We start from the raw sequence: 10697 nt of genomic DNA, 5'->3' as shown, positions 1-10697 counted from the left end.
GCCTATATAATACTTCCAGAAAGAAATGAATGTTATGTCCACGTTATTGTAGAAGAATGAATGTCATAATAGACTCTAAGGTGACCCCAGTGATTTCTACCTCCTGTTGTTCCTGCCTTTGTAAAATCCTCTCCCTTTGAGTGTGGGTGAGGCCCGTGATGGTGCTAACCCATAGAATATGGCAAAGAACGTCACTCTGTGGATTATGTTAGGTTATATAGACTTCAGCAGATTGCAGAGAGACTCTTCTCACCGACTTGAAATAAGCAGCTGTGGTGAGGAAGGTGGTGTAACAAGGAATGGAGGGAAGTCTCTAGGACCTGACTGTGGCCCCCAGGCAATGTCAAGTGAAAAGCCAGCTCCCTTGCCACATAGCCACAACAAAATGAGTTCTGCTGACAACCTGAATAAGTTGGAAGTGGATTCTTCCCCAGTTGAGCCTCCAGATGAAAATACAGCCCAGGTGACACCCTGAGAGCAGCCTTGTGAGACCCTAGGCAGAGGACCAGCTAAGCTGTGCCTGGACTCCTGGCCCATAGAAACTGTGAGATAATAAATGTATGGCTTGGCATGGTGGCTCATGCCTGTAATCCCAGCACTTTGGGAGGCCAAGATGGGTGGATCACCTGAGGTTGGGAGTTCGAGACTGGCCTGATCAACATGGAGAAACCCCATCTCTACTAAAAATACAAAATCAGCCGGGTGTGGTGGTGGGTGCCTGTAATCCCAGCTACTCCAGAGGCCGAGGTGGGAGAATCGTTTGAACTTGGGAGGCAGGAGGTTGCGCTGAGCTGAGATTGCGTCATTGTACTCCAGCCTGGGCAACAAGAGTGAAACTCTATCTCAAAAAAAAAAAAATAATAATAATAATAATAAATGTGTGTAGTTTTAAAACTGCTGACTTTGTGGTTGTTATGCAACATAGAAAACTAATATAACACACACATTAGCCAGAGTTCATCACAGAGACAGAGCCAATAAGATATATATAGAGGTGTGAGAGAGGATTTATTAGGGGGATTGGCTCACACGTTTATGGAGGCTGAGAAGTCCCGCAATATGCCATCTGTAAGAAGGAGAACTGGGGAAGCCAGTAGCATGGTTCAGTTCAAGCCTAAAGGGTTCAGAGCCAAGGAAACTGTTGGTGTAACTCTGGGTCTGAAGCTGAAGGACTGAGAACGTGAGAGTGGGGAGGGGTTGCTGCTGGTGCAAATCCTGGAGTCCGAGGGCAGGAGAAGAAGGGTGTCGCAGCTCCAGGGGAGAGAGGGAGAGAGGGAGGGAGAGAGAGAGAGAGAGAGAGAGAGAGAATTCACCTTTCCCCTGCCTTTTTCTTCTATCCAGGCCTAAGCTAATTGGATGGTGCCCACCCACATAGGCTGAAGGCAGATTCTCCTTACTTAGTCTATGAATTCAAATGCCAGTCTCTTTGGCAAGCACCCTTACAGAAACACCCAGAAATGAAGCTTTACCAGTTTGCTGGGTATCCCTTCATCCAGTCCTAAAATTAACGGTCACAACACATAAAATATCAGGATGCTGCGGGAGGAAGATATTTGAGAGCGATTTGGGAAGGCTTCACAGAGGAGGTGGCATTTGTGCTTACACATGAAGAGGGAGAGGGATTTAAATAGACAGAGAGGGAAAGATGAGCTGCTGCCTTGTCCCCAACCTCTTCATTTCCCAATCTCGGGCCTGAGAGGCCTCTGCAAGGACACATTTTCCAGCTGGGCCCCCAAGCAAGTTCCCAGAAGGAGTCCTTCTCTCCTCGTCCCTTAACTTGTTGTGGAGAACCCGACTGAAGCAGGGAGAACTCAGCTCCGCACCCCCGTGTACCCGCCGTCAGTTTATGCGGAGTAGAGGTACAACAGTCTCAGTTGGTCTCTTTTTCAAAAATAACTATTCTCTTTGATTTTGTGAGCAACATATGCTCATCATGAACAATTTTTTTTTCCCTTTGAGACGGAGTCTTGCTCTGTCGCCCAGGCTGGAGTGCAGTGATGCAATCTCAGCTCACTGCAAGCTCCGCCTCCCTGGTTCAAGTGATTCTCCTGCCTCAGCCTCCCGAGTAGCTGGGATTACTCAGTCTTCCAAGTAGGTGGGATTCCAGATGCCCGCCACCACATCAGGTTAATTTTTGTATTTTTAGTAGAGACGGGGTTTCACCATGTTGGCCTGGCTGGTCTCGAACTCCTGACCTTGTGATCTGCCCACCTCAGCCTCCCAAAGTGCTGGGATTACAGGCATGAGCCTGAATCTGATAAGGTTTTAACAAAGGCCTCCACCTTCCCTAGGGCCTGACTACAGCTGGTAGGTGGCCCGTGTGAGGCAAGTTGAATGTCTGTTCCTACACATAGCCCTTCTAGCCGTCCAGGGCCCAGAGTGAATGGGGCTAAAGGGACAAGAGCATGATTGGCTCTAACCTAGGGATGCTGCTGTGTCCAAGATGCAGTATAAGTGCACCTAGACTGTAGTGAACAGCACGCCAGACGTGCTACTGTAATAGATACAAAATAATGTCATAGCCAAGATTTATGGGACACTTACTCTGGGCCAGACCTTGTTCTAAATGCTTTTCTTATATTAACTCACATACTCTTTTTTTTTTTTCTTTCTTTTTTTTTTGAGATCGGGTCTCGCTCTGTCATCTAGGCTGGAGTGCAGTGGTGCGATCTTGGCTCACTGCAACCTCTGCTTCCTGGGTTCAAGCGATTCTCCTGCCTCAGCCTCCCAAGTAGCTGGGATTACAGGAGTGTGCACCATCACACCTGGCTAATTTGTGTATTTTTAGTAGAGATGAGGTTTCACCATGTTGGCCAGGCTGGTCTTGAACTCCTGGCCTCAAGTGATCCACCCAGCTCGGCCTTCCAAAATGTTGGGATTACAGGCATGAGCCACCGTGCCCAGCCCCACTTACTGCCCTTAACAGCCCTATCAGATGGGCACCATTATTCTTATTTTAAGAATGAGGAAACTGAGGCTCAGAGAGGTTAAGTTACTTGCTCAAGGTCACCCAACCAGTAATGTAAGCAAGAAACAAGCTTGTGTTGTTTTCAGCCACTGAGATTTTAGAGTGGTTGGTTACTGTAGCATAGCCTAGCCCATTGTAAGATATGTATACACATATATTTGATATATGTTACCTATTGTATAAATTGTATATTTATATAAATCTATTTACATGTAATTATATATTATTTATATAAATTGTATAAATTGTGTATCAGTGCACAACTTGATCAAGCGTCCAAGGCCCTGGTGGGGAACGCAGAAATATGGGCAATGGTTCCCTCTAGATGAGTTAGGAGACCTGGGTGTGGCACATGTGTAAAGGAGGAAGGCAAACAAGGGAAAAACGGCAGGGCAAGCACTGGCTTTAAGTTTTCCTGGCAGCATCCAGATTAAGTGCACCTGCACCCAAATGCTGGTTCCGTAATTGAGCCAGCTTTTAAATGTGTGGCCAGGGAGTACACATCCCACCCGGCATCAGAGAAAGCTGTTGCTGCATAGACAGTCCCCCCAGGCTTGGCCTGGGAGCTTTCCAGGCCCAGCAGGTAGCAGCTCACCCATGCACCTATGTGCCTGCACTCTCCCACTCACACACACCCCAGGGCACCAGGCACACACTCCCTGTCCCCCACCCGTGCCCCTAGAAGGTGATGGTGATGGTGTGAGGCTCAGAGTCAGATGGAAGGTTGAATTCAGGGCTCTCAAGATGGGAAAGATGCAACCTTCAGGAACACGAGAGTGTGGCTAGAACAGGACCAGTGTGTAAGAGTGTGTGTATGTGTGTGCACTGGTGTGTACTGGTGCAGGCTAATGTGGGAGGGGGTTCTCTCTGGCTGTTCAAGGCTTATCTTGGAAGCCCACAGACTCTGCATCCACCCAGGTGCCCTTATATGTTAGCACATCCATGGTACGATTGGACCCACTCAGTCATGATGGCCAAGTGCAGTGCACAGCCTGGATAACTGTACACAGCAGCCCTGTCAGGAGCCCACAGTTGGCCATCTCTGGACAAGAAGCCAGCTCTATCTCATATATACCTCAATTCCATGATTGCGGGCAGAATCCAAAACCATTGTGAATCCACTCAAACCGGGAGAAGAAGGTCGCAAAGGTCATAGGATCAGAGCAGCTTCTGGCTGACACCCACTCCGTGGTGGTAAGAAGGGATTAGGAGATTGCAAACTGGGTTAAAAAATCCTCTCACCTACAGCTCAAGGCTGTAATCCTAAGGACTCTGCTTCTCTAAGCCTTGTTCTATTTTCAACTCTCTTCTCCAGGGTACAGTCTCCACTGGGGCTGCAAGGATTTAGTGGAGACTCTTAACACCAGTTCTCTGGCATCTGTGAGTTTGAGTGTGGGCCATCAGCTTCTTCCTTCTTCTCTCTTCCTCTCCACATTTCCCGGTACCATCTGATCCATCAGGCCCTTCTTTGCTCAGGCCCGAAGGACTCAGGCCTGTGAGAGAGGACGGCCCGTTGTAGCCAAGACACCTCTGGGTGAGGAGCAGCGAACAGGACCTGTCCATCTCAGGCGTCAGCCCCCTGAAGGTCTGAGCAATGGGCAACGTGATGGAGGGAAAGTCGGTGGAGGAGCTGAGCAGCACTGAGTGCCACCAGTGGTACAAGAAGTTCATGACTGAGTGCCCCTCTGGCCAACTCACCCTCTATGAGTTCCGCCAGTTCTTCGGCCTCAAGAACTTGAGCCCGTCGGCCAGCCAGTACGTGGAGCAGATGTTTGAGACTTTTGACTTCAACAAGGTGAGCAGGGGCCCAGTGGCAGGGAGGGGGAGTGCTGGAGGGACCCCTCTGGAAGCCTGACCAGCTGAGGGTGAGGAAGAGCAGAGAGGAGCGTAGAAGTGTCTGCTGGGGAGCGACTTCATTTATTCAGTCATTTGTTTGCTTGAGAGGTGGGTTTTTGACGCTAGGGTTTCAACGGATCTAATGTTTGTGCTTTAATGAGCACTGACTGAATCAGGCACTGGGGGGTTATAAATGAATCAGACACTGTCCCTGCCCTCACTTTCTAGGGCAAGACAGAGAAGCCCCAAAATTAGTGTAATCTGAGGCTGAATCCAATGGCTTCCTCTGCCTCTGCCACAGGCATATCTTGGTTTACTCCAAAACGAGCGTAAACACTTCCAAGATGGTCATTGAACACCTGCGATGTGCTGGTCCCATATGTGGTGCTTTTGCAAAACACTTTGAAGCTTTCAAGGGTGTGGGTGGAGGGGCAGAGAGCAGGGAGCAAGATGATGATTCTCCAGCCTTGCTGTCTGGCATGGGCAGGCCACTCATAATGTTCTGTGGACATGAGGACTGGAGACAGACAGGGTTGCCTGGTCCCTGGAGAATCCAGAATACTCCCAACCTCAAAATACCCAGTGACCTCCGATCACTGGGTATCACCTTTTCTCAAATGAGCCTGAAGGTCCACACAATGGTCATATTGTGTGTCTCCCTAGTAGCCCCCTGGATGCACTGGGTAAGGGCTTCCTGATTGGTAAGCTAGAGAGGTCACTGAAAGGCGAATTTGGGACTGTGGGTTTGCGTCCCTAGCTTTCATCAGCTGGGTGACCTTGAGCCCATCATCTCCCCTCTCAGTCTTGGGGTATTTATGATGCTGTGGATGTCGGGAGAATTAGCTAAGAAGTTTGTTGGTTTTTGTAGTAAATTTCCACTCATTTGGAACTATTTGGTCAAGACATAGTTGTGGAAGAACCCAAATCTGCAAACGTGGCTCCCCGCCCTGTGGCCCCTCACTTGAAAAGTGAGGACGAAATGAGGTGCTGCCACATGTCCTCTACAGACCCGGGAGAGGCTCCTTCCCTCGCTGCCCAAAAGGTCCAGGCACCATCATGGGTGGGGCTTCTTGGGAAAGCTGGGGCTCAGTGGCTATTTAAAACTCACTAATATTTGAGGATAAGGGACCAAAGTAGATTACAGGCTTTGAGTCCCAACCTCAAGTGTGGTATGAGGGAGCCCGAGGGCTTTCCCGAAGTGGGAGCAGGTGAGCAGAGTCCAGAGCCTGTGGTACGGAGACTTGAGGGGATGGCGTCATCATGTTCAACACTGAAAATGCTCCCGAAGAAGGAATAACTCTTTTTTTTTTTTTTTTTGAGACGGAGTCTCGCTCTGTCACCCAGGCTGCAGTGCAGTGGCGCAATCTTGGTTCACTGCAAGCTCCGCCTCCTGGGTTCACGCCATTCTCCTGCCTTAGCCTGCCGTGTAGCTGGGACTACAGGCGCCCGCCACCGCACCCGGCTAATTTTTTGTATTTTTAGTAGAGACGGGGTTTCACCGTGTTCGCCAGGATGGTCTCGATCTCCTGACCTCGTGATCCGCCTGTCTCGGCCTCCCATACTGTTGGGATTACAGGCGTGAGCCACTGTGCCCGGTCAGAAGTTTTGATACAGAGAGGAGTTAAACAAAACAGGGATAGGCAAATGACAGCACACAGGCCTGTTTTTGTAAATGAAGTTTTATTAGAACTCACCACATCTGTTTATTTACATAGACAATTGTCTATGGCTGCTTTCACATGAAATGACAGAGGATGTGTGGCTGCAAAGCTGCATATTTACTCTTTGGCTCTTTTTTTTTTTTTTTTTTTTTTGAGATGGAGTCTCGCTCTGTCACCCAGGCTGGAGTGCAGTGGCCGGATCTCAGCTCACCGCAAGCTCCGCCTCCCAGGTTCACGCCATTCTCCTGCCTCAGCCTCCCGAGTAGCTGGGACTACAGGCACCTGCCACCTCGCCCGGCTAAGTTTTTTGTATTTTTAGTAGAGACGGGGTTTCACTGTGTTAGCCAGGATGGTCTCGATCTCCTGACCTCGTGATCCGCCCGTCTCGGCCTCCCAAAGTGCTGGGATTACAGGCTTGAGCCACCACGCCCGGCCATTACTCTTTGGCTCTTTATAGAAAAAGTTTGCCAGTCCCTGCACTAAAAAAATGGTTGTATCTTTGGGATGTGCAGGGCTGGGGAATACAGAACATGAGCGGGGAGTGAGACCTGGGGGACAGGCATTTGCTTTGCTTACTTCAAATGTTTGTCTGGGCTTGGGTTTGTCTGACGATCACACAGGTGCACACAAATCTATGTAAATCTCCATCTGCATTTGAGGACTGGTATAGGATGATTTAGGAGACCCAGTTTTCTAGGCAAGACTTTGTCATTCACTAGCTGTGTGGCCTAATCTCTCTCAATTTTGACTTTCTCAGTCAAACTAGAGACAAAAATACTCACCTCTTGGAGATGGCCGTGAGATTAAATGAGTAAAGTGAATAAAGCTGTCAGCCTAGGAAGTCCATGGAGAGCACTAAAAAACCGTTAGTATTGCTATATATTTTCATTGAATCTAATGCATACCACAACCTTGAAAAGTGCACACTGTCATTCCATTTTATAGCTGGGAAAACGGAGACTCAAGGTCGTGAGACTTATCCAAGGTGATTTAGGTCTTTCTGGCACAAAAATCCACACCTTTTCCATTGCCCCTTTTCAGACATAAAAAACAAACAAACAAAAAAACTGCAAAAGCAATCCAGCTCATCGTAGAAATTTCCAACAATACAGAAAGATAAAAAATGAACAGCAAAAGTATCCTCAACCTGTGTCCCTTCCCCAAGAGGAAACCTCTTTAGCAGTTTTCTTGCTTATTCAACCAGTGCTGTCTAGGGGCCTCTCCGGACTCTGTTCTGATGACAGCCCTGGGAGGTGGGCTGGGACTGAATGAGCCCACTGTGGGGCTCAGAGTGGTTAAGCCCTTCCGGGGGGCCTAAGCCCCTCAGGCGGCAGGGTGAGAAACTCCCAAAAGCTCACCCAAACCACGCTCCCATCCCTGGGGGTGCAGTTCTTCCTCCTCTCATCTACGCACACGTCTCCCATTTCCCCTAACTGGAAAGTCTCATGCTTGACAATCACAGGGAAGCAGGCAGCGCCCGCTAAAATCCAGATGCCTGTGAACAGACCGCGCCATAGCCATTCACACCCCAGTGGGTACTGGCTTATTGGATTTGACTGGCAGCCTCTGAGGTAGGCAGGGTGGGCTATACAGGGCGTCTAGGAAGACTGACAGGTCACGGCGGAGACAGGGCTGGCCTCCCTGGCCGCATCTCCTAAGGTCCAGGGTTCCCCTCAGCATCTCTTGGGGCTTGCCGAGATGGGTGGAGACTTGGGTTATGATGGGCGGGGCCTGAGGACAGAGTGGGCGGAGCCCGGGTGGGCTCACGGCGGCCACGCCCCTCGCCCAGGACGGCTACATTGATTTCATGGAGTATGTGGCGGCGCTCAGCCTGGTCCTCAAGGGGAAGGTGGAACAGAAGCTCCGCTGGTACTTCAAGCTCTATGATGTAGACGGCAACGGCTGCATTGACCGCGACGAGCTGCTCACCATCATCCAGGTGCAGAGGGCCCGGCCAGGGCTGGGGGCAGCGGCCTGGGTGGGACCCGGAGCTGAGAGCCCAGGGTTAGAACAGCAATCTCAGGATTGAGACAGGATGTGGGACTGAGGATCCTAGTGGCAGCTGTGGACCTCACCAGCTGCGTGACCCAGGCCACGTTCCTTCCCTTCCTGGGCCTCAGTTTCCTCATCAATACCAAAAGAAGATAGAAGTTTGACTCTTGAGTCCCAGCTCTGCCTAGGCCCCCAGGTACCCTGCACTCTACTCCTCATTGCTCTTGGGAGCCGCCCAAGCTCTGACCGTCCCCACTGCCACCCCTGAGATAGGATAAGGATGGGCCCCTCTCACTTCTGCCCCTTCTTCCCTCCCAGGCCATTCGCGCCATTAACCCCTGCAGCGATACCGCCATGACTGCAGAGGAGTTCACCGATACAGTGTTCTCCAAGATTGACGTCAACGGGGATGGTGAGCGGGCCGAGGAGGGGCTCCCCAGGGGAGGGGTCACCATGGATGTGGGGTCATGAGGGGTGGAAGGTCACTAGAGGAGAGGGGAAGGAGGGGAGGAGGAGGCCCAAAGGTCCCCGGGCTAGTCACCTCCTCCACCTGCCCCAGCCACAAAGTTGGCTTTTAGGGGCCCCTGGACCAGAATCTGGGCTCTGGGTGCCTCTGCCTGCTGCACCTGCAGGTCGCTTCTCCTCGCCTGGGCTCTGTCCCTGCCCCTGGCAGGAACCCGGTTCTGTGCTCTGGACTGCAGAAATGAACACCCTCCTCCCCCTGATTCCCTTTCTCTCTACCCCAGGGGAACTCTCCCTGGAAGAGTTTATAGAGGGCGTCCAGAAGGACCAGATGCTTCTGGACACACTGACACGAAGCTTGGACCTTACCCGCATTGTGCGCAGGCTCCAGAATGGCGAGCAAGATGAGGAGGGGGCTGACAAGGAGGCCGCTGAGGCAGCCGGCTGAGCGCACCGCCCAGCTGCTTCTGCACTAGCGGGTGGGGTGGTATGGTGGTGACTGGTGGTGTTGCTCTTGTCTTAACCCTAGATAGAATCTACTAAACTCAGAGGCTTAGCTCGCCTCTTTGGGGTACATGGTGGCAGTAGAGAGGCAGCAGTGGGAGGCCAGAGCCAGGAACAGTGAAGGATGGTTCCTGGCCCCTCTGAGTGACAGCTGACTGCAGCACTCCCTGCTGGGGGCACTGTTCAGCATCCCTCTGCTGTCTGGTGACCCCCTAGCCCTTCTGGCTCCTCTCCCAGTTTTTCCCAGCTTTCTCCACTGAGCTTCTCCATGCTCTTCTGGATGTGGACTCTCTGAGGCAGAGCTGAACTTTCCCAGGCCTCTTACGGAATCCTGCAGATCCGGTGGCTGCAGCTTCAATCTCAGTGCTGCAATCACACATCCATTCTGCCCCGGGGACCCTGGAGCCTACTTGTGTGCTTTGCATTTGATTCACGCCTCCCTTCAACAAGCATTTACTGAGCACCTACTATGTACTAATGCTAGATGTTAGATGTACAGAGAAGACAGTTTTCATCCTCAAGGAACTCATAGGCTAATGGTGAGACCTACAGACAAACATCATTATAATAAAACATGCTAAGAGAACTTATGAACAGATTTCTGTAGGAGACACCTATAGGCGTCTGACTCAGAGACAGCATCACAGAGGTGGCGTTTGACTTTGAACACGAAAGAGTGCTTTGGGGCTGAATGTGGAGAAGAAGGTGATGCATGTGGGGTGGTTGGAGGTGCATTCTCTGTGATGTATGTGTCACATGTGGGGGGCTGTGTGATGTGGACAGGAGCATTCTTAGGTGCAAATTTGGGGTATCCCTTGGAATTTAAATTTTACCAAATTTAAAACAGTAAGAATCACCATATCTGTTTTTAGGGAGTTACCTCCTAGGTCCCCAGTAAGGGAAAACAAGCAAACACAGCTCCTTCAAGAGATTTATAATCCTACTAGCAAGATAAAGATGGGATGTTTTGCCAGGTGTGGTGGTAAATGCCTGTAATCCCCAGTACTCAGGAGGCTGAGGTGGGAGGATCGCTTGAGCCGAGGGGTTCAAGACAAGCCCAGGCAACACAGTGAAACCCCTCTTCAAAAAGGAAAAAGGGGGCTGGGAGCGGTGGTTCATGCCTGTAATCCCAGCACTTTTGGAGGCCGAGGTGGGCAGATCACCTGAGGTCAGGAGTTCGAGACCAGCCTGGCCAACGTGGTGAAACCCCATCTCCACTAAAAATACAAAAATTAGCTGGATATGGTGGCGGGCACCTGTAATCCCAGCTACTT

General features: G+C 50.8%; 1 protein-coding gene across 2 annotated transcripts; it reads left to right on the top strand.

The window, feature by feature from the left end:
* Positions 1-4257: 4257 nt before the first annotated feature.
* Positions 4258-10009, top strand: GUCA1A (guanylate cyclase activator 1A). 2 transcript variants are annotated; one of them, XM_065544040.1, is made up of 5 exons: positions 4258-4348; positions 4445-4763; positions 8255-8404; positions 8776-8869; positions 9204-10009. In XM_065544040.1, exons 2-5 carry the CDS (start codon positions 4563-4565, stop codon positions 9365-9367), a joined length of 609 nt encoding a protein of 202 aa, XP_065400112.1. In that variant the 5' UTR covers positions 4258-4348; positions 4445-4562; the 3' UTR covers positions 9368-10009. The 2 variants fall into 2 exon arrangements, with proteins under 2 accessions (XP_065400112.1, XP_073894177.1); XM_074038076.1 differs by lacking the exon at positions 8255-8404 and having other exon boundaries at positions 4258-4763.
* The last annotated feature ends 688 nt before the right edge of the window (positions 10010-10697 follow it).

The sequence above is a fragment of the Macaca fascicularis genome, chromosome 4, assembly GCF_037993035.2.
Source record: "Macaca fascicularis isolate 582-1 chromosome 4, T2T-MFA8v1.1".
NCBI lineage: Eukaryota > Metazoa > Chordata > Mammalia > Primates > Cercopithecidae > Macaca > Macaca fascicularis.
The sequence above is the reverse complement of the archived record's forward strand: the minus strand, read 5'-3'. Positions and strand labels throughout refer to the sequence as shown.

Coding starts and splice junctions, on each gene's coding strand:
- GUCA1A (XM_065544040.1), top strand. CDS start 4,563: ATGGGCAACGTGATGGAGGGAAAGTCGGTGGAGGAGCTGAGCAGCACT. Junction 8,405..8,775: donor AGCTGCTCACCATCATCCAG/GTGCAGAGGGCC, acceptor CTTCCCTCCCAG/GCCATTCGCGCCATTAACCC. Junction 8,870..9,203: donor GATTGACGTCAACGGGGATG/GTGAGCGGGCCG, acceptor TCTCTACCCCAG/GGGAACTCTCCCTGGAAGAG.